This window comes from Mastigoproctus giganteus, chromosome 12 (genome assembly GCF_048544385.1).
Source record: "Mastigoproctus giganteus isolate SK-2022 chromosome 12, ASM4854438v1, whole genome shotgun sequence".
Classification (NCBI taxonomy): domain Eukaryota; kingdom Metazoa; phylum Arthropoda; class Arachnida; order Uropygi; family Thelyphonidae; genus Mastigoproctus; species Mastigoproctus giganteus.
In genome coordinates this window covers 174,834,697-174,859,601 of record NC_143586.1, presented here as the reverse complement: position 1 = coordinate 174,859,601, position 24,905 = coordinate 174,834,697, and the positions used below count along the sequence as shown (strand labels likewise).

General features: G+C 37.5%; 1 protein-coding gene across 2 annotated transcripts in view; it reads left to right on the top strand.

Moving 5' to 3' along the window:
• The window catches only part of LOC150077611 (dual specificity protein phosphatase CDC14C-like), a 271,240-nt gene that overhangs the window by 208,372 nt on the left and 37,963 nt on the right, over positions 1 to 24,905 (top strand). For both annotated transcript variants that reach the window (XM_090386870.1, XM_090386869.1), the window contains exons 10-13: positions 1,891 to 2,029; positions 13,168 to 13,456; positions 14,260 to 14,381; positions 20,007 to 20,216. In XM_090386870.1, the coding sequence (XP_090242996.1) occupies positions 1,891 to 2,029; positions 13,168 to 13,456; positions 14,260 to 14,381; positions 20,007 to 20,216 (760 nt within the window). The remainder of the gene's footprint in view (positions 1 to 1,890; positions 2,030 to 13,167; positions 13,457 to 14,259; positions 14,382 to 20,006; positions 20,217 to 24,905) is intronic.

Genomic DNA, 24,905 nt, shown 5'->3' with positions numbered 1-24,905 from the left:
CGTGCCCACCACCAATCATTTCATGCAGCAATATTTCAAACCCATATTAGTGGCACACCTCACTGCAGCATACAAGGAATGCACAGGGGAATTATCATTGAGCAGGTTTCCTCATCTTTTATTCTTTTGTAGCAGCATATAGCTTTATGAGGAAGTTAGAATAATACTTCACCATCACAGTACAGCCCTTCTGAAAGTAATCTGTTAGTATCACACCATACTGATCCCAAAAACCTGACAGCATCACAGTGCCAGCACTTGATTTGCACCTTTGCCTTTTTGGAGAGGTGATTGTTGTTGTTGTTATTTGGTTTTTAGGAGCATTAGCAACTAAGGCCATATTGCTCCCGGGATATGCGGCTTTCATTCCCTGACCTTTCCGCATCCTCCGTATTTGAGGGTCACGGGCTCGAATCCCGGTTTAATGAAGAAGCGTGTGCTACGCACTGCTTCACCTGGCTACGGAGGTGCCATGGGGAGGTGATTCTACATGCTTCCATTGTTTTGACATTTTGTTTAGTTTTGGAACCATAGTGATGGATCCAAGTTTCATCCATGGTGACTAGCCATGAAAAAACTCCTTTTGCTTTTCCTGGCACATTGAAATTTCATGTGCACTTTGTGCCCTTCTCTTCTAATGAGGGGTTCAGAAATCTGAGAACCCATCTAACAGACACTTGACTCATGGATGATGTTCCCACAGGCTCTACACTAATTTTTGGCTCTGTAACTAGTTATTTGATGCTAATATGGCGATCTTCCAGGATTAATGCCTCAATTTTTGAGCATTCTTTTCTGTTATAGTAATTGCTGGGTGTCATGGGATTTCTTCAACATTTGAATTGTTTATATCAATGTGCAACAACACTAACCTGAGCAGTCTTTTCCTTAAACAGGTTAATGGAGTCCTCATTAAACAGGTTCTACACCATAACCTCTCTTTATGTTAATAAAATCATCAAGTTCAATTGAAATTATCCAATTTTGAATCAGTTTTCTCTGTAGTTTCTAAAGATACATCCAATTACCCATATTTAACTGAGCACAACAACTTCTTGCAAATATTAATGTTGATCTTATCGACCTTGAATCTGCGATCAGTCACTTAAAAAAAATGTTTATGCCAAGGGACCTGACAGTATTCCACAAATATTTTCGAAACGCTGCTATAAAAATTGAATAGTTTCACTGTTACATATCTTTAACAAATTATTAAGAGATAGTGCTTAGATCCTAGCTGCTTCAAAAAAACCACACAATGCTTTTTGCACACATAAAAGGGGCTCCAAACTCCTAGCTAATAATTATCATCCAATAATGCTCATTAATAGCAAAAATACTGTAGACAATTGTTCTTACACATTGTAAGAGGGTAAAACTGTAATGTGTGATGTTAAATAAATATTATGCAACCTGTTCACTAGAGTGCTGTGTTATAGCTGCTATAACAGTGAAGTCGTTAACACTACTCTTTTTGCATGGCTTTTCCATACTATAAATAAGCAGCAGCTTCTTTCCCTTTCAGGTGTGCACTGTTTTTCTCTTTGCCTAATTTTTGTACAGTGAAGATTTAAAAAAAGATTTAATATGTATGTGTTTCTCATGCACTAGATTTCTGCCGTATACACTAAAGTTGGTTCACAAATGAAACTTAAATTTTTTTTTTATTATGATTCTTTTCATTGACTGTTAAATATGTTAGTGTTGTATCATAACATTATCTCAATACTATAATAGATATGTATTGAAAAATGGTATAAGCGAAAGAGAGTGATGGGTTTTTTTTGCCCTTTTCTTTTGTGATTTTTAAATATCTTATATCAGAATCCTTCCTAATATTTCAAGCCAAACTGGATATTTTATGATTTTCTTTTTTCTTTTTTATTATAGCTGGTTTAGGTAGAACAGGAACATTAATTGCTTGTTACATCATGAAACACTTCCATTTTACTGCTGCTGAAGCTATTGCTTGGATACGAATTTGTAGACCAGGTTCTATAATTGGCCATCAACAACTTTGGTTGGAAGAGTAAGTAAAATAACACGACATTCCATGTTAAAATTTTCCATTTCATATTTAATGAAACAGGTATATTATATTAGTATTACTAGTGGAAAATGATGCAAGAAAGCAATTTATTGCAGTATCAGCTGAAAAAAAAACAAAACATCATATCACTGTCCATCCCCCTCTAACAGTTAATCTAGCTTCTGCCTTGAATTTATTGAAACCAACTTTACCTCTACAATAACAAATGACAGTTTGTTCCAACCAGCTACCTGCTGACTGAAAGGAGATTTCCACACATCTGTCTTGCAACCATTCTTCTCAATTTGAATTTATGTCCCCTCACACCTGCGGTCTGAGCAAATGGAAGAATTCCATCAGCATTGAGCTTACTCAATTCATTCAGTGACTTAAACAACTCATTCAGATCTCCTCACAGGTGCATTGTCTCCAGGCATTGCAGGTTGCAATCTGGAGATGTATGAGCACCCTTTCATTCCCCTCACTAATCTTTTAGACCTGTGGGCAGTACTCAAGATGTGGCCTAAGCATTGCCTTATGTAACGGGATAATCACCTCCTTATCTCTGCTAACAAAATTCCTGAATATCAAAACCCCACGATCCATTCAAAACAAAACCCCATGATCTGTTCAGGCAGCCTATCTGCATTGCTCAAAGAACTTCATATCTGATTGCACTATTACTCCACAGGTCTCTCATTTTCCACTACACTGTGGTAGTATGCACAGATTGGTGTGTTAATCTGGGATCACTACTACCCCTTATGCAGTAACTTGCATTGTCAGTGTAAACTTCAACTGCCATTTCTGATCACATCTGTCTAATTTTTCTAGATCTTATTACCTTGATTACTGTCATTAACCACCCACCCTGCCAACCATTGTATCATCTGCAAACTTTGACATTTAAGAAAGTTAATGTTATCATTAATAAATATTGAAAACAATGGGCCCAACATCGAACTATTGGGAACTCCACTAATGACATTAGTCCACAAGAGCAGTGTCCATTACCACTCTGTCTTCTCCCACTCAACCATCCCCTTATCAATAGCAGTAACTTGCCTTTAACAGCAGACCACTCCAATTTGTATGTCTTATGTGCAACAATATTAAAATATTTTCTATATAATATCGGTGTGTAGATACACCATAGACAACTCTTAAGAAACTACAAAGTAGTTGTTGTAGGCATCATTTGCTCTTTCTCATATTGTGCTCTGCCTTCACGACGAGTTGCCATGATATTGCACTACCTCGAATAAGTAACGCTTCACTAATAGAGAAGACTATTGTTACTTATTCTCAGTGAGTATAGCATAGTATAGCATATAATGGGTGGTGGTACTCACTGAGAATAAGTAACAGTAGTCTTCTCTATTAGTGAAGCGTTACTTATTCGAGGTAGTGCAATATCATGGCAACTCGTTGTGAAGGCAGAGCACAATATGAGAAAGAGCAAATGATGCCTACAACAACTACTTTGTAGTTTCTTAAGAGTTGTCTATGGTGTATCTACACACCGACATTATATAGATATTAAACTCTTAATGTATTATGCCTTGTGCATTTAGTTATTTTAAAATATTTTCTGAAATAACTATACCAACATTATTTTTTGCATCCAGTTCCTTTATTATTGCATCATAATAACCTAGTGATTCTACTACTGCTCATCTCAGTTGTCTGAATTATATGCTATATTATTCCTTTTGCTTCAGAGGTGGTACTTGTGCATATGTCCTTTCTGATATTCCCTGCCAGAGATTTTGTAATTTGGAATCTCCTCTTTTCAGTCTTCTCTGGCTTAAAATCTCTCTACCACATACTGTCAAATTCATCTGTTGCTTCTATTGTTTGCCCAACTCCACTAAACACTTAGAACTCTTTGACTTCCTATCTTTGAAACTTGACTTTCTCCAGTCCAACTTTCCAAACAGTGAGATAATTTTCCTTGGTGATTTTTTAATGTTCACAACTCCAGCTGGCTTCTGTTTTCTAGTAACATGGACCCAGCCGGTGAATATGCTGAGGTTTTTGCAATTACTAATGACCTCGCACAGATTGTTTATTTATCTACTAGAATTCCAGACAATTCTAACCAAGCAGCCAACATGCTTCATCTTTTTCTCACAAACAACCCTTCTAAGTACATGGTCGAGGTGAGTGGTCCTCTAGGCACCTCAGATCACAACTTGGTATTGGTCTCCTCTCCAATGGAGCCTTTCTCTCATGGCTGTTCTCAATCTCATGTTGTTTGGCATTACAAGAATGAAAAATGGGATGATCTGTGAGATTTATCTTCTTCTTTTCATTGTTCAGATTACTGTTTCAAATCTTCTGATGTCAACATTTGCTCAGCTCATGCCAGTGAAATTATTCTTGTGGGGACGAAATCCTTTATCCATGCTCCACCTTAAAACCTCATCTTAAAACCTTGGTTTTCCAATAAATGTGCTAAGGCTGTTCAAGAGAAGAATGTTGCATATTGTAATTGTCTTGTATCCAGATTTCCGGGTTCATTTTCTCCCTACACAAAAGGTTCAACAATTGTAAAGCAGTTGTTAATCAGTTCAAACTAGATTTCAAACAGGCTAAGAGTAGAAAACTCACTTCTTTTTCAAAGTATTGGGCTTTCAGGTCTCTTGCTACAGCTATTGGCTGCAACTTTTGCCAATCTCTATTCCCACCTGTTTCAAAACCAAATGGTTTTGTTTGTTATTTGGTTTTTAGGAGCATTAGCAACAAAGGCCATAATGCTCCGGGGATATGCGGTGGTCATTCCCTGACCTTTCGGCGCATTATGGCCATAGCTGCCAATGCGCCATTAAAAACCAAACCAAACCCTGACCTTTCCGCATCTTCCATATTTGGTGGGCACGGGCTCGAACTCCAGTCTAATTAAGAAGCGTGTGCTATGCACTGCTGCTCCTGCCACCTGGCTATGGAGGCGCCGAACCAAATGGTTCTATTGCAATTTCTGCCAACGATAAAGCTGACCTGCTAGCATCCTGCTTTTCATTCTACTAATGTCTTGATAAACCACCCTCTACCATTTCAATACACTGCATTCAATGCCTCCTGTGGTCTTCCATCAAAAGTTTGTTAGAAGGATTTTGAACAATATTGATGCTAAGAAAGCTCCAGGTTCTGATGATATTTCTTCACTTGTTCTTAAAACCTGTGCTCCTGAACTTACTCCTGTTTTGTGCCACCTCTTCACTTTCTTATTCCAAAGGCATTTTCTCTTCTGCTTGGATTTTTGCTCATATCCAGCCAGTTCCTAAAAGAGTTCACAAATCCCTAATATCCAATTATCATCCCATTGCACTTTTACTCTTTCTAAACTAATGGAGAAACAAAATAACCACCAACTCTTAAACTATCTAGAAACCTTCCATCTGATCAATGATTGGCAGTATAGATTCCATCAGTGTCGATCCACTGATGTTGTTCTGGCTTATGTTACCCATCTATCAACAAATTTAATGGATTGGTTCACTTGAGTTTGGTGAAACTCAAGCAGTTGCCCTTGATGTTTTATAGGCTTTTAGTCATGTTTGGCATAAAGGTCTTCGAAATAAGCTTCCATCTTATGATTTGCCAACTGTTTTTTATTCACTAAAAAGGCCTCTCTGGTCAGGAAATCTATCCATAATTGATGCTGCCAACTCTGACAAATTATAACTTTAAGCATACATAAAATTGAATTACAAATAAAAGAAATAAATAAAATACATAAAATCGACTGCAAAATATAATACAATTTAAAATACAATAAATCATATGAATATATTAAAATAATAATAAAAATATATTAACCATTAAAAGCGTTAAACCCGTACTACTCTAAAACTGAAGCTTTCGACAACATCTGCTGCTTTTCTCAACATAAGTAGTGCTGCATCAACAATTCATTATAAAGCTGGGAAGGCATACCCAGGGCATACTATGGTACCTGCGCATGCTCCATTGTAACCACATCATACGATATTATGATGTGGTTACAAAGGAACTGGATGCAAAAAATAATTTTGATATCATATATATGGATTTCAGGAAAGCTTTTGACACTGTTGTGCATGGAAGACTATTGTACAGATTGGAGCAGAATGGTATTAAGGGTAAGTTGCTACAATGGATAAAAGGATGGTTGAGTGGGAGAAGACAGAGGGTGGTAATCAATGGGTGCTGCTCTTCATGGACTAATGTTATTAGTGGAGTCCCACAGGGTTCTGTAGTGGGTCCTCTGTTGTTTTGTTTATTTATCAATGATATTGATGAAGGTATATCAGGCTTAGTGTCGAAGTTTGCAGATGATACAAAGGTTGGCAGGGTTGTTAATGACAGTAATGGCAGTGTGCTACTGCACCAGGATCTAGATAATTTGGGCAGATGGGCTAAGAAGTGCCAACTGAAATTAACCTTGACAAATGCAAAGTACTGCATATGGGTAGAAGTAACCCCAGAGAAACGTACCAACTGTGTGGTACTACACTTAAGGTGGAGTAATTGTGAAGTCAGATATGAAGTTTTCTGAGCAGTGCAGACAGGCTGCCAGGGCAGGTCATTGGGTTTTGTCAATGATATATAGGAATTTTGCTAGCAGGGAAAAGGAGGTGATTGTCCCTCTGTATAAGGCAATGGTCAGGCCACCTTGAGTACTGTGTACAGGTCTGGAGGCCTCATTTTAGAAAGAATGTAGATTTGCTTGAGCGTGTACAGAGAAGGGCAACAAGATTGGTGAGGGGAATGAAGGGATCCTCTTACCAAGAGAGGCTTAAGTTCTGCAAATTGCAGTGGCTGGAGACTAGCATGCTCAACCCATTCAGTGCCTTGAATGGGTTGAGCATGCTGAATTCTGATGGGATCCTTTCACTTGTTCAGATTATAAACCTAAGGGGGCATAAATTCAAATTAAGAAAAGACAGATGTAGAATAGATGTGCAGAAATTTGGCTTTAGCCAGTGGGTGGTTAATTACTGGAACAAACTTCCCTCTGTTGTTGTGGAAGTTGATAGTTTAAATAAATTTAAGGAGGAACTGGGCAGGCAATTTGGAGGGAATGGTGTGATTTTTTTTTTTTTTTTTTTTATGGCTGATGCTGCATAAGCTCATACACTTGCTTTCTTGCATCACATGCCACCACTACTACTACTACTACTACAACATTCCGGGGGTATCCACATCTCACAAGGTCAGCCATTACCCATTTAATTTCTTCCTCCGAGGTAGAGCAGTGCGACCAAGCCCTGCTCATTAAAGTCCTAACTACACTCTTCTTATGACCTCCAGTCTGGGCAGAACCGAAATGAGTATACTGGGCCTGACACATCTCCTTCCTAAACACTCATGTTTTTAATTTTTGGCCCACCCTGTAAATCCAGACATCCAAAAATGGCAGAGTGCCCCCCACTTGACGGGGGGGGGGGGGGGGCTCCTGTTTTGGGGCCGAACTAGCTGGACAGTGAAGAATAGTCAGGAATTTATATGGTTTGCCCAGGATCAGAACATTGAACAAGAAGAAATTTTGATATCATTTGATGTGGTGTCGCTATTCACGTGCATTCCGGTGGATCATGCTTTAGATTGTATGCGCACAGCCTTAGAGGGTGATAATACCTTGAAAGATAGGACAAATTTGAGTGTACAGGACATATGTGAAGGTGTTAGCTTGTGTTTGTCTGGCACCATTATGGTATTTGCAGGTGTGATGTATCAACAGATCCGGGGCGTGGCTATGGGTTCACCTATTAGCACAGTCATTGCTAATTTAGTAATGGAAGAATTTGAGAATAGGATGTTAAGCTCCTCTGGTCTGCTGCCCCTGTGGACGTGGAAGAGGTATGTGTACGATACGTTCGCTATACTATGTAGGGGATGTGGACCAGAGGTTCTCAATTGGTTTAATAGTTGTTCCCCCTTTATAAAGTTTACCTCCGAGGTCGAGCAGGGGGGGGGTGCTCTGCTATTTTTGGATGTCTGGATTTACAGGGTGGGCCGACAATTCAAAACAAGAGTGTTTAGGAAGGAGATGCATTGGGCCCAGTATACTCATTTTGGTTCTGCCCAAACTGGAAGTCATAAGAAGAGTGTAGTTAGTGCTTTAATGAGCAGGGCTTGGTTGCACTGCTCTACCTCGGAGGTTAGGGAGGAAGAAATTAAATAGATAATGGCCAACCTTGTGAGATGTGAATACCCCCAGAATGTGATTGAAGGTTTTTGTGGACATGGTACTCAGAGGGAGGAGGGGGTACTTAGCTCCACCACGTACATTCCCTACTATCTGGGCATTTCGCAACCAATAGCCTGCATCTTACGGTCATACCCAGATACATTGTGTGCAGCTTCCAGGTTGAAAGCTGCACATGGTGATGGCGGCAGTGAAAGACCCTGTTGTGGGAATTGACAACAGTGGGTGTTGTCTAAAAAATTCAGTGTCCGAATCAGTGGGGAATGTTACGTAGGTAAGACTAAGTGCAGATTATGTGATAGATTGGGGGAACATAGCAGGGCGCTTAGATTGGCTAATGTCTCGGGGTCGGCCGTGGCAGAACATGACTGGGAAACCAGGCATGGGATAATAGCCGAAGAAGCTGTAATTATAGATAAGGTAGAGGGTTTCTGGAACCGGAAATGGCTTATAATTCCCGCTCTCTCTTCCAAAGCAATTCGAATATGTGGCGCAACCAGCCAACATCCTTTTACTGTCCAACTTCAAACTCAGCAGGGCCGAAATAAAACTCTGTCATATTGGTCAGTCAAGATCGCCACTTAACAAATCTGTGCTGTAACTGCAGTATAACTGCATTTTGTCTCTGTGGCCCTACATTATTCTTTAACCATGACCACATTATTTTCCCTCTAACAGAAGTCAAGCTAACAAGTTTGTAATTACTTGTGTCACATTTTGTCCCCCCCCCTTGTGAATTGATAATACATTTATACATTCCAGTTCATAGGATTCTCCTCTGAATCTAGGGATGCTCTCATAATTGTGTCTAAATGTTTGCTTACCTCTTTTGCTACCTCCTTTAGCCGGGTGGGTAAAGTGCCTACCTGGCAACCCAAAGGTCGCGGGTTCGATTCCCGCCTCAGCCTTCTTTAATATAATTGGATAGATCCCATCCACCCTAGGTGCCATTTTTATATTTAGATTCAACAATTTCTCTTCTAATTTCCTCTCAGTTATCACAAAATCATTCAGATCCCTGTTAGAATTTGAAACACTTCTGACATCTCCATCCCTAGAAAATTCTTCTTGTGAATGCTGATGCAAAATACTTATTGATCCACCTGAGTGCAGATCATCAACAGTTAAACCATTCATATCTAGTGGACCAGTGTGATCCACTCCCTTTCTTCTAATCTTTACATAAGTAAAGAAGTCTTTGCTGTTTATCTTTCCAGAGATGTCGTGTAACCTGCCTTAGCTTGCCTAACCTCCTTTATTAGTATTAGTATTAGTATTAGCAATGGCCACATGGTGCAAGGAAGCCTATGGCTTATGCTGCACCAGCCAAAAAAGAAGAGAATAAAATAATAAGAAAATTTTAAAAATAAATAATTAATAAAAGAAAAGGAAAGAGAAAGCTGTGTGTTTCCCCTCCTCCCATAGGTAACTATCCAGCTGACCTTCAAAATTCCCCAAACTGTCAGCCTCTACCACCCATGCATATAATTTATAACTCACCTGCTAAAATAAAACTTCCTGCAATCATCTACACATCTCCCTCCCCCAAAACTGAATTTATGGCTTCATATGACTTCATTGCAAACTAGGTTATACCTACTGTAGGCTTCCCTATAACCTGATGATTTATGTGCATTGTGTGCATTTTACTTTTCTGATACTAATCTTATCAGTACATCTGACATCCATTTAAGTGTAAACCTTGAACAGTGTCTCTTAGCCATGTAGAATTTGCTCTTGGAAAGATCACCATTTGGTCTCACTTCATAGAATTCAAAAATTGCCTGTGACCATTGTAGTCACCTTTGTGGGCAGAGGCTCTCCTAGTTGAAAGTGGTTCAGGACAAAAAAGGTGTAGAGGGCTATGGTGCATTCGTGAATTTCATACATGGGGCACTATGTAGCTAGGGATGTACATGGTGTGTCCTATGTACAATTACTTGGCACTTTTGTTTTGATGGGAAAAAAATTAGTTTTTTTGTTAGCAGCTGGAGAAAAAGTCTGCTTTGTTTCACAAATAGCAAATGGCATCCATTTCTGTGACATTCTCTATCACAAAAATCAAGAATAGTCATTGGATCACAACTGTAGCTTCACCAACTTTCAGTGTCTCTCAGATCACAAAGAATAGCAGGAAAGATCACAAGAAAACTAGGTGAAGCAACCATAGTACATAGCTACCAGCTCTCCAGATTTATGAAGAGAATCTATAATTTTTTGCGTTATGAACCCTACTCTTTCCCACCTCCTCATAATATATAGTGAAAAAGAGTTTCTCTGTTTTTTTTTTGTAAAAACTACTTTCGTCCATTTTATTTTTGCAAAAAAATAGTAAAATTATTATCTTCAGATTAGAATTTTTTATAAATAATTTTTTGCATTTTTCTGTTTATTTTCATTGATGAATTGGCTGTTAGGCATGCTAGTGAAAATAGAAATCCAGACTAAGGTTCTTATCTGTGATGTGCAGTCATTTCATAGTACTTGTGATGCAAAGCTAACTATTAAATGCCAAAGAAAATAAGGTGTAAAATTTCAGAAGATATATACACAAGATTTTCCATCTGTTGTAAAAATCTGAAAAAAGGTAACATGTTTGTCTTGGGTACTGTATGTAGATGCAATTTTTCGGATTTAATGCAATGGTAAACATGATGTTATTATACAGTTACAAACAAGTAAGCATATTTAACCCCAGGGGCTCACATCTAGTGAGTATGGGCTTGGCCCACCCAAGGTCCTAAGGTGGATAACATCATTCTTCTCTTTCTTGGTGATTTCCTTTTACGAATTTGTTGTTTTTTTTTTTTTTTTTTTTGCTTGTGCAGCAAAAGCCTTGGCTTCCTTGCACCATATAGCTAATAATAATAATGACAGTGTGCAGCATTTAAAGAAATGCTATAAATAGAAGTAGTGATAATTCATTTCATAGTGATGATGAAGTCATTTGTGCTGAATGTTTATATGTATCCTTGCTGTAGTACATAATCTTTCTCTGAGTTGTGTTGAATGTTCAGGCACATTAGTGAAATAACAAAAAAAAAAAAAAAAAAAAAAAAAAAATACAGTTTCAGAAGGGCAAAAACAAAAGGTTTTGTTAGTGAAATTGCAAGGTAGATAAAGAAAAGGGTAGTGATGGCCTGAAAAATGTGCCATTTATGATAGTTACAGATGTAGTAATTAAAGTGATTCCAAGCTCTATCCCATTGTGATGACCATTCATATAAAAAAAAATCTAATTGAAAGCAAAGCAAATTTAAGAGTATTAAAATAGGAGATTGAAAACTTGGTGTAATAGGTTGTCCTTATCATCTTATTAATTTGTGTGCTGAAAAGGGAGCTGTGTACCTTCCCTTGAGAGTGGATGAATTGGTGGATGTTTATTACTATCTAGAAAGAAGTATAAAAAGGAAAAATAGATTTCACTAATGCATGCCACTGAAGTAAAAAATATTTTAGGTATGTGTGTGCACATTGGCTGCCTTTGTTTAAACATGTAACTGGACTGGTAGAACAGTGGCAACCTTTGACAAGTCTGTTTAAAGAAGAGTTTAGAAATAATGAGAAAAGTTATATGAGCACTTTTCAGAGTTATCAAATTGAAAAGTACAACAACACAGTCACTAGTGATTGTCACTTACTCATATCTAAATCTGGTTCATGATCAAAAAGAAGTTTTGAGAGAAGACAATTTAATGAGAACTCCTCAGAAAAAGTGCAGTGAAAACAATCTTAAACAGGCTTATGATTATTGGCTTGCTTGCTTGGAGATTCGAACAAGCTGATAACTATAGGCATGTTATCTTCACTCATTCAGAAAGTCTGTTCATGTTGCTCTCTTCCTGCTTGTATAAAGCAGTTTACATGTTTCTTTTAAATGTTATGCCAATGTTTGAAAATTTGAACAGCTCTTCAATCCAACATACCCCACATCCATGTACTGAGGTTGCTACTCCTAGATATATTGAAGAATGTTAAGTGCAAATTTATTATACTAGCAATCTTTAAAACTTTTACTTCCATTTTGTAAGTTGATTATTATAGCAGACTAAACCAGAAGAATGATTCTGACTTACGCATAAGCATTTCTACTGTCATGATCATGGGGAGTCTAATCTCGGCACATTCAGTTCCCATAATAGCAGTCGGTGCAGAGCAGAACTCTAGTGTTTTTCTCAACAAGTTTGATAACACACACACACACACACACACACACACACACACACACACACACACACACACACACCCTCTCCATTGACGTCAGAACAGCATTGGATCTCTCTAGAACCCTCAGATCACAAAGAATAGCCCAAGAACACAAGAAAACATGTGAAACGACCATAACATACATGCACATAGCTGCTAACTCCCCAGATTTACAATGGAGATTAATCTTGTTTTTTTTTTAATTCAGTTTGACCCCTTCTCTGTTTTACCATCATAATATAATTGGTGAGAGAGAGTTTCTCTGTCTTTTTGCAAGAATTCACCCCAGGGGCTCACATCTGGTGAGTATTGGTTTGGCACGCCAATACTGGATATCATAATTCTTCTTTTTCTTGGTGATTCTTTTCTACTTTTCTCTCTTTCCCCCCCTCTCTCAGGGTAACTGGTAATTCGGGAATTTTTTTTTTTTTTTTTTTGTTTTGGCTGGTGCCATCATAAGCTTCAGGCTTCCTTGCATCGTATGGCTAATAATAATAAAACTCAGTTTTTCTCTGTCATTTTCTTTTTCAAAAATATTAAAACCACTTTAAAATTAGAATTTTAAAAAAATTCTTATTTAATAATTTTTAAATTTTTTATTAATTAATTTTTTAATAATTCTAATTTAATATAATTATCCCAGTTTTGTCATTTTCTTGTTGTAGTCTTTAAATAATCTCATAAAGATATTTAAAGAGATGTGGTTCTGTGGATAAGCAATTGCATTTTATTTTTATAGAAAACAGTCGTATCTCTGGCTTCAAGGTGATATTTATCGACTCAGGAGAAGCCACCAAAATAACAACAATAAGAGTAAAGTTATAAACAAAAAGATAAGGAATAAAGATGGATATATAGATACAGTCTTATTCAATGGGGGAACAGGAGGAAACCAGAAAAGTGAAACTCAAAATAGAATGAAAGATGATTCTGAAGTTCTGAATTCTTCAAACGTGTGTAAGATAATTGAACAAGTAGATCATATACATTTGAATGATAAAGATGAAGAAAAGGGTGACTTCTTAAAGGTAAACACATTGAGATTTTTTTACCATTCAATATTTTATTTTAGTTTAGGATTGTGCAGTGATCTTTGATTCTAGTCAAAAAACAGTTTCATTTAATGAGTTGACATTTCCCATTAAACTGGTTAGGTTAGTATACAGTAGACTGTCAAAATAATGGCACCCCAAATAACAGAACATTTGAGCTAACGGCACATTGAAATAGGATGAGTTCATGTTTTACCTTCTCATTATACCTATATGTTTTAGTATCAGAATAATTTATCCTTAAACTAAGTAGTGTATTACTTTTGAAAGGCGCCTCCATAGCCAGGTGGGCAAGAGCAGCAGTGCGTAGCGTACGCTTTTTGATTAGACCGGGGTTTGAGTCCATGACCAAAAAATACGGTAGATGCAAAAAGGTCAGGGAATGATCACCGCATATCCCCGGAGCAATATGGCCTTAGTTGCTAATGCTCCTAAAAACCAAATAACAAGCAAGCAAACAAACTTTTGAAAGATGTAGTATTTTTCATGTTTTTCCATAGATGGTAAACACTGACAAAAAAATGGCCACTGAAGTAAGAAAACATATATTCCTGAAATAGTGGGAATTAAATACTCTATAATCCTTTTTTTAGAGAAAATAGTATATTATAGTTTCTTGTGAGTTGAAAAGTAAAATAATTAAAGAGATATCCTCGGTAGGAAATCATTTCCACATTTCTTTCATTTTTGCATTATTTTATTGCATTATTTTTTTTCTATAGAGTAAAATTCAGTAATAAATGAAAATATCAAATAATCAACCTTATTTTTATTTTAAGAATCATATCCCCTGCTCGAATAACAATTTGTACAGTGAGGATGATGGTTCACAGGGTGACAAGCTAAATCGCATAAAGGCACAAAGGAGGCATCCTCGTTCGCTAACTATGGGAAGTAGTCAGTAAGTATAGTTTTAGTAAAAAAAAAACAAAAAACTGATGCATAGCACCTTATAGTCACTTTTTTTAAAGAAATTAAAACTTTAAAATATTTTAAAGAATTTAACATAAAATACAAGGGCAGGACAAATAAAAGGAGCATAGAAGAAAAAAATTATTATAGTTACAGGGTATAATTAAACTGCATTACTATAGAGAGTAATACTCAGTTACTATAGATAAAAAATAGTGAATTCACAAAGATGAAATTTAGAATGAACACTAACCAGACCATGCAAAAGTGAAATTATTCCCTAAAATGATTCCAGGATAAAAATGGCTCTACAAGGAGGATTGGAAAGAGTGTGGCCTGAGTATGAAGAGTTTATTTGAGGAGTCTGGTAACATATTACTTTTCTAATCATGACACAATCCCTTTGGAGTCAATACACTTTTGCCAACAATGTTGCAGTGCATTGATTCCAGCTGTAAAGAAAGTTTTCTCTTGGACCTCCAGGAATGTGTCAACTGCAGCAAGAAGTCACTGTCGGTGGGAAGATGGATGCCAGCCAGGTATTTTTTTTAAAATGAGGAAATAGGTAAAAATCCAATGGTTCTAGATCTGGTGAATATGGGGGATGGTCCAAGATTTCAAAGCCAAACTCATCCAGTGCAGCCATGGCAATGACAGACTTTTGAGCAGGCATGCTGTCCTTTGTGAAACAAAATTCCTTTGCTGAGTTTTCATTGGCATTTGTCTTTGATGTTTTTACACAAATGCTTCACAGGGATCTGCATAATATGCCCCTGTGACTTTTTGGCCTTCATGAAAGTAATACACTAGCAGCACTCCATCAACATACCAAAATATGATGCCATCACTTTGCCAGGAATTGAGTTGGCTTTCTTTGGAGGAATAGAAGAACTATGTTTCCACTGTTTGGACTGCTCCTTTGTCTCTGGCAAGGTGATGACATCACATCTTATCCATGGTCACAAATCTTGCAAGGAAATTTGCTGGATCTGCTTGAAAATGATGCAAATGTTCACTTTACTTGACAACTCCTGTGCATTCAATGGTAATCAATGGACACTGCTCATCGTGGACTAATGTTATTAGTGGAGTCCCTCAGGGTTCAGTATTGGGTCCTTTATTGTTTTCTGTATTTATAAATGATATTGATGATGGTATATCAAGCTTAATGTCCAAGTTTGCAGATGATACGAAGGTTGGCAGGGTTGTCAAGGACACTACTGACCCTATGCTGCTGCAACAGGATCTGGAAAGGTTGAGCAGATGGGCTGAGAGGTGGCAAATGAAGTTTAACATTGACAAATGTAAAGTACTACATATGGGAAACAGCAACCCCAGAGCAACGTATCAACTCTGTGGTACTACACTGACAGTGGTAGAGAATGAAAGGGACCTGGGGGTGGTTGTGCAGGCAGATATGAAGTTCTCTGAGCAGTGCAGACGGGCTGCAAGAGTAGCTCATGGTGTATTGTCAATGATATATAGGAATTTTTCTAGCAGGGATAAGGAGGTGATTATTCCCTTGTATAAGGCAATGGTCAGGCCACACCTAGAGTACTGTATACAGGCCTGGAGACCTCATTTCAAGAAGGATGTAGAGCTGCTGGAACGAGTACAGAGAAGGGCAACAAGATTAGTGAATGGAACAAAGGGGTGCTCTTACGAAGAAAGGCTTAAGTTTTGCGAATTACAGTGTCTGGAGACTAGGCAGCAGCGAGGTGATCTGATAGAGGTGTACAAAGCCTTGAATGGTTTGAGCATGCTCAGTGCTGATGGGATTCTTCCTCTTGCTCAGAATAATCACCTGAGAGGGCATAAATTCAAATTGAGAAAAGACAGATGTAGGATAGATGTGCGGAAATTTGCCTTTAGCCAGCGGGTGGTTGGTAGGTGGAACAGACTTCCATCCCTTGTCGTGGAAGTTGATAGCCTAAATAAGTTTAAAGCTCAGCTGGACAGATATTTTGAACGAACAGAGGGGTGAAGTGGAAGTGGGTTTTTTTTTTTTTTTTTGGCTGATGCTGCATAAGCTTGCTTTCTTGCATCAAATGCCTCTACTAATGCATTTTTCATCTGCTGTCAACAACTTTGTAACCCATCATGCTGACACCTTTTTCATACCGAGAACCTCCATTATTATATGGCATACACATTTAGATGAGATGCTCAAGACAGTGGCAATGTACTGAACTGTCACTCATTGATCACTCTAATCTCACTCATCATTATGCACCCTGTTAACAACTTCTGGAGTGATGGACATTGCAGGTCTTCTACGGGTCATCTTCCAAGCCCTCCCTCCCTCCCTTCCCCCTTCTTTTAAATTCTTCTGTCCACTTCTTAATCATGGAATAGGAAGGGGCATCCTCCCATTGTTGTAACTATATTCTTATGAATTGCCTTTGGCATTAGACTGTTTTTTTTTCCCAAAAATTGCATGCCGACTGATTTTTGTCATCTTTCTTCATTTGCACAACTTCATTGACTTCAGGATTTTTAATTAAAAAAAGACATTATTGAAACTGCATGAAACTTGGTGGGTTACTATTTGAAGTGTTATACATTAAGTACAGTAATTTTTAACACTTTACCACTATCCTTTCATTCTCGGGCCACTAACTTTTCAAACCCCCCTCATATATGCAGTAAGCATACGAATTATATACCACTGATATGGCTGTGGAAGGATCACAGATGATCCCAGGGGGCACAGAAAATCAACATTTGAAAATATCACTATATCAAGGAACTGTAAAGGAAGGTCTCCCCCCCCCCCAAATGGGTTGTTTAACATGTTCTATTAATGCCCTTGCTCAACTTGTTCATTTTATACACAATACTAGACAGCCATAAGCACACACTCTCACTCTTCATCTTTTCTGTATCAACATCCTTTCAAAATACTCAATCTTAGCAAGCCCTTAATGCCCTTAATGCCATACTGCTCCAATTTGTACAGTATTCTTCCATGTGCCACATTATCAAAAGCTTTTCTGAAATCCAAGTATATGATATCAAAACTATTCTTTGCATCCAGTTCCTTTCTGACCACATCATAGTATCCAGTAAAATTTGTCAGGCAAGACTTCTCCTTAAAAACCCCATGCTATGTCTGAACTCTAACTGCAGTCTTGTCTAGATGATCCTGCATTGCTTCCTTAACCAGTGACTCCATTATTTTCCCTGGAACCGAAGTTAACCTAACAGGTCTGTAATTACCCATGTCACCCTTTGATCCCCCTTTCTTAATTGGGAACACATTTGCACAACTCCAGTCCATAGGGACCTCCCCTGAGTCCAAGGAAGAATATATTCCGTCTTACTGAAGTTTATTGTAAAACCCCATATTTTATATCATTCCAGTAGCTTTCAACACATATAGTCAACATCCGCCACATTCTGTGTGATCAGTACCTGGTCATCTGCAAAGCATATTCATCATTAGCAAAAAAAAAAACCCTTCATTTTCTCATTCCTTCAGTTTAAGACAAGAACATAACAGAGCACAACTGGCGGATTCATTTTAAAACTAAATTTTGAACAGGTTAACAATAAAAAAACTTTCTTCCTGTAGAAATGTTAGTCAAGCCTTTGGGTTGCTGTCCAGAATAAGAAAGGCCATTGGTCACAAATTCTGTCTGTTAATATTTTCACTCTGCTACAACCATTTGCAATCCACCCATGTTTTGTTGAAACATTCAAAATTGATTTCCGACTGCTTTTTTGCAGTTATATTGCCCATTTTCTATTCAACTGCACATTGCAGGTGATGATAGGATAGCTCTCTGTCTTCTAACTTCTTAAGTAATGCTGGCATTCACCATGTTTCAGTTCTTTCTTCCAATCTTTTCTTCCTTGTATATTAAAGACCTTCCACTGACTGAACATCCTAGTCATAGAGTTTCTGAAGATAGAAACTTACATTCAGTCTTCCAGTTTGAGAAACCTTGCCCTGCACAAACAGCTTTTAACTTTTCAAATATCCACCACTAATTCCTCAAATTCTGATCTCAGAGGTGAAGAAATTTTAGTTAACTTTCATCTGCGTTGTTGACAGCAGGTCAAAAATGCACAAGAGTTGTCTAGTTAAGTGAACATTTGCATCATTTTCAAACAGATCCAGCAAACTGCAAGGTTTGTGACCATGGATGAGATGTAGTCCATCATTTTCAAACAGAGACAAAGGGACAGTCAAAAAGTGAATCACAGATCTTCGTCCCCTCCAAAGAAAGTCAAGTCGATTTCTTCTGTTAGCAAGGTGATGGCATTGGTTTTTTGGGATGCTGATGGAGTGTTGTTAGTAAATTACTTTCAGAAAGGACAGACAGTCTTAGAGGCATATTATGCAGACCTTGTGAGTGTTTGCATGAAAACATCAAAGACAGTGCCAAGGAAAACTCAGCAAAGGAGTCTTGTTCCACCAGGACAACCCACCTGCTCACAAGTCTGTCATTGCCATGGCTGCAATGCAACCGTGGCATGGCAGACTTTGAAGGCTTTGAAGATTCATCACATTCATCAGACCTAGCATCATTGGGCTTTCACCTGTTTCTTGATGGTGGCAATGTAATTTCTGAAATGAGCATAAGCCCAAGTCTTGTCACTTGAGGAAATAAAGCATCCCCAGGCAGTAAGACATAAAAACAAGTGCAGAGTAGTATACTGTCACTCCTTTATTTGGTCATCATATCCATTTACTAATTTTTCCCTCCGCAACACATTTATCCCTCCTCCATTTTTGAGATTGGTATGCTAGTTTTATGATCATTTATGAGGGAAATCTATTAATTTAGTGAATTTTATTGATGCGTTTTCTTGTTAATTATTTTTATTTCATATGGGCTGGTTCTGATCATGGAGTACATGGAAACAGATATACACATTGAAAGATTGAGCCTATATGCCACCATAAAAACTGTGCAGTTATTGTTAACACTGCACTGATATACTTTGTTGCAATAATATAGTTACAGCAAAATTGTGAACCTCTCTGACTTCTGGTGACTATAAATTATTATTAGGAAAAAAATACGTGCCTTAGTTATGACTAACTGTTTATACCATGCTAATTTAATGTTTCATTCACACTTCCTTATTTACTTACACAATAAATTCTTAATTTTATTTAATAAGCTCAACAAAAATCAATACATTTCTCAAACTTCAGTTTGAGAAATGTATTGATCATACATCATTCATGTATGATGAATGACCTTGCTGCCAGAGTGGTTGTAACTGTAAAAGAGACAAAATTGTAATTGTCAGCTAAAAGAAGAATGTCTTTTTGCTTTTTGAATTGTCTACTGAAAGTAAGAGAGTTAAATTAGAACTGAAATAAAATAGTATTACAGTTTACATTTTTAATTGCTACTTATTTATTATAATAAAAATAAATTTATTATACTGCAACATTTCTTTTCCCTGGCAAGAATGGCCTATCATAAGGCATACTGAGCTGTGCAGAGCAATTCTTAAATGTGGTTGTGTTAAATGTTATGTTATATTATTTTAAATGTAGTACATAGTGTTTATTGAGTAATAGTGATAATTCCTCACCTTTTATACCTTCATTTTTCCTGTACTTCAAACTAACTTTCACATTTTGAATTCACAGAGTGGATGAATCTCGTAGCCATTATCGCACAAATTCTCAACCTCTGAGGACATTACATTCTCAAGTCTCTCCTGCAAGGAGCTATACTTCACCATTGAAACCACTCAGAGACACCTCACGTATCCACACTCGAGTGATTGCTACAAGTAGTCCCACTGTTAGCCGGCGACAGTGCAAACAACATGGATGCATTTCTTCTCCCAGCAAAAGGTGCTTTTATATTTTTCTCATATAAAATCTATTAAAAATATTAATTAATTGTTATATTAGAAAAGATTTTAATTTTTATATTAACCAAGTAAAGTGATAAACAAAACAAAAAACAAATCTTTACAACAGAAAAAAGCTAAGAGTGAAACAATCATGATATTAATATTAGCCATGCAAGGAGCCACAGGCTTTTACTGCACTGTCCAAAAAAAAAAAAGAAAAGTAGATAAGAAAATACAAATTATGTACTTCCTTCCTCACATAGATAAATTTCCAGTTATCCTTTGTCAGCCTCAACTGCCTGTAGAGGCAACCCTTGAAAGGGTTGCCTCTTTTTTCAGATAAGTTATCCATACTTGAACATATATTACAATTTGTGTTTGGTTGCCTTATACAGTAGGATCATGACCCACTATCTCTACAGGATGTTGTTCAATAAATCATTAACAGGACATTTGGGATATCCTCTTGAGGATTTATTAAACTTTTCTGGGCTTTCCTTGCCACCTCTTTACACTGCTCAGAAAACTTCATATCTGCCAATATCATAACTCCCAGATCCCTTTCTTCCTCTGTTGTTTTTAATTCAGCCCCACCAAGTATATAAGTTATTTTGGAGTTGCTATATCTCAAGTGTAACATTAGCATCACTAGAGGCATATGATGCAAGAAAGCAAGCTTATGTAGCATCAGCCAAAAAAAAAAAAAAAAAACACCATTTCACACATCCATTCCCTCTAAACGTTTGTCCAGTTCCTCCTTGAATTTATTTAAGCTACCAACTTCCACGATGACAGATGGAACTTTGTTCAGCCACCTGCTGGCTAAAGACAAATTTCTCCCATCTGTTCTACTGTCTTTCCTCAATTTGAATTTATGCCTCCTCAGGTTCGTAATCTGAGCAAGAGGAAGAATCCCATCAGAATTGAGCCTGCTCAACCCATTCAAGGTCTTATACACCTCAATCAGATCATGTTGCAGGTGATAGTCTCCAGACGCTTCAATTTGCAGAACTTAAGCCTTTCTTGGTAAGACCACCCCTTCGTTCCTCTTACCAATCTTTTTTGCCCTTCTCAGTACTTGCTCAAGCAACTCTACATCTTTCTTAAAATGAAGCCTCCAGACCTGTATGCAGTACTCAAGGCATGGCCTGACCATTGCCTTATACAAAGGGATAATCACCTACTGTTCTCTACTAGCAAAATTTCTGTATATCATTGACAATACCCCATGACCTGCTCTGGCAACCTGTCTGCACTGCTCAGAAAACTTCATATCTGATTGCACAATTACCCACAGGTCTTTTTCATTCTCCACTACCCTGAGTATAGTACCACACAGTTGGTAGATTTCTCCGGGGATACTGCTTCCCGTATGCAATACTTTGCATTTTTCAATGTTAAACTTCAGTTGCCACTTCTAAGTCCCTCTGCCCAGATTTTCTAGATCCTGTTGCAGTAGAAAACTGCCATTACTGTCATTAACAACCCTGCCAACCTTCATATGCAAACTTAGATATTAACCCTGATATACTTTCATTGATATCATTGATAAATATTCAAAACAACAGTGGGCCCAACACCGAACTCTGGAGGACTCCACTAATAACATTAGACCACGAACAGCAACGTCCATTGATTACCACTCTCTGTCTTCTCCCACTCAACCACCCTTTTATCCATTGTAGCAACTTACCCTTAATACCATACTGTTCCAATTTGTACAGTAGTCTTCTGTGTGCAACAGTGTCAAAAGCTTTCCTGAAATTTAAGTATATGGTATCAAAATTATTTTTGCATCCAGTCCTTTGTAACCACCTTCATAGTATCCAGTCAAATTTGTCAGACTAGACTTTCCCTTAACAAACCCATGCTGTGTCTGAATTATTGCTGCAGTCTTGTCTAGATGATCCTGCAATGCATCTTTAATCAGTGACTCCATTATTTTACCCGGAACAGAAGTTAAACTAACTGGTCTGTAATTATTTGTGTTGCCTTTCGATCCCCCTTTGTGAATTGGGGATACATTTGCACATCTCCAGTCCATGGGGATATCCCATGAGTCCAAGGATGCTCTCATAATTATGGCTAAGGGTTTCCTTAGTTGCTTTGCTGCCTCCTTTAATATAACTGGATAGATCCCATTCACTCCAGGTGCCTTTCTTTTCTGATCATTCTTGGATCCTGTTCAAGTCATTGAGAAGGAGCACTCCTTGGCACCGATCATTAATGACTCTCCCAATCTTTACATTGTCTGCAGATTTTGACACCACACCCTATATCCCTCTGTCGATGTCATTTTTGAAAATGGCCTTGGACCCTAACCTTTCAACCGAGCCCTTTTTCAGGTTTACAGCTTATTGAAATTCTCTCCAATGTTTTGGGTTCCTTATAGTTTCTGACAAGATGGGACCTTGACAGAACAAATTCTTTTTTCTATTGTGTATTTCAATGTGTTACACCATTCATCTTTTGTGTCTTAGTTCACAAATCTAGCAATGCAATTGGAGCATATGCTGAAAAGGAGAAAAGGTCAGTTTAACTATGTGTGTAATTTTGCAATTAAAAAAAATATAATAATTTCTTCTTTTTATTTCAGTGCAGTGCAGTGTTATATGAGTAGGTTGGCAGAATAAAAATAGATGTGGGAGCTTTTTGAGAGGCTCATCCTATCACTACACATATGTATGAGGTTTCAATACGACTTTATATGGTTGTATAGAAACCTCATATTATAAAACAGAAGTGGGTGACTCACTGAAATTCAGCAAATATTTCAGATGATCAAATTGATACTTTCTGTATCTTGCATTTTTATTCCAGAATACCTAGCATTATAAGAGAAATAGAAAAGAAAGAAAGAGGAGTAAGATTTTTTATGAGAATTTTATTGCCTTTGCATATGACATTTGGTCACCCAACTACCATGTTTTATAATGTGAGATTACTCTGCAGTTTATATTAGTTTCAGTAGTAGCAAATGATACAAGAAAGTAAGCTTATAAAGCATCAGCCAAAAAAAAAAAAACCTACATCATTTGTCCATCCCTTCCAATTCGTCCCTGATTTTATTTAAACTACCCACTTTCACAACAACAGATGTAAGTTCATTACAACAATCAGCTGCTCACTGGCTGAAGGCAGACTTCTGCACATCAGTCCTACAACCATTCTTACTCAGTTTGAATTTACGCCACTTCATGTGTGTAATCTGAGAAAGCTGAAGGATTCCATAAGCACTGAGTTGCTCAATCCATTCAAAGCCTTTAAACACCTTAATCAGATCACTTTGCAGATGGCTAGTCTGCAGACTCTTCAATTTGCAGAACTGAAGCCTTTCTTGGTAAGACAACCCTTTTGTTCTTTTTACCAATCTCATTTACTTTCTCTACACCTATTTTCCAGAAGATTTACATCCTTCCTAAAATGAGACCTCCTGAGCTGTATCCAGTATCAAAATGTAGCCTAACCTAACCATTATCCCATTGTACAATGATATAATGACTTTCTTATCCCTACTAGCAAAGTTCCTGTATATCATTGACAAAACCCCATAAGCTATCTTGGAAGCCTGTCTGCACTGGTCGGAGAACTTCATATCTGACTGCACAATTACCCCCAGGTCTTTTTCATTTTCCACTAACCTGAGTATACCACATGGTTGAAAGTTGCTGTGAGATTACTGCTACCCATATGTCATACCTTGCATTTGTTAGTGTTAAACTTCAACTGCCATTTCTCAGCTAATTTGCCCAATTTTTCTAGATCATGTTGCAGTAGCATATCATCATTACAATCATTAACCATCCTGCCAGCCTTTGTATTATCTGCAAACTTGGACATTAAGCCTGATATGCTTTCGTCAGTATTGTTGATAAATACATAAAACAGCAATGGGCCTAACACTGAACCCTGGAGGACACCACTAATAGCACTAGTTCCTGAAGAGCAGTGTTCATTGATAACTGCTCTCTGTCTTCTTCCACTTAACCATTCCTTTATCCATAGCAGTAACTTGCCCTTAATGCCACATTGCTCCAATTTGTCCAGCAGTCTCTTATGTGCAACAGTATCTTAGCCTTTCTGAAATCCAAGTATGTGATATCAAAATTATTTTTTGCATCATGTTTGTTAGTCACTGCATCATAGTAACATATCAGATTGGTTAGACAAGACAGCCCCTTAACAAATTCATGCTGTGGCTACAGTATAATTGCATTCTTGTCCAGATAGTCCTGCATTACGTCTTTAACCAGCCAATAACTCCATTATTTTCCCTGCAATGGAAGTTAAGCTAAAAGGACTGTAATTACTCTTGTCACCTTTTGAGTCTCCCTTTGTGGATTGCGAATATATTCACACATTTTCAGTCCATAGGGACCTCCACCCAAATCGAAATAGATACTCTCATAATTATCACTAAGGGGTTGCTTATCTCCTTTACTGCTTCCCTTAATATAATTGGATAGGTTCCCAAATGCCTGTTTTTTATGTTTTGCTTTGACAATTTCTCCTCCACTTTTCTCTCAGTTATCACAAAATCACTTAATTCCCTGTTAGTTTCATAAACTTCCAACTTCCCCTTCCCTAAAGAATTCCTCATCATGTCAGTGTAGATGCAAAATTACCTATTCAGTTTGTCAGCAAATGCACCAGGATCATCAGCAGTTAAATCATCGACATCAAGTGA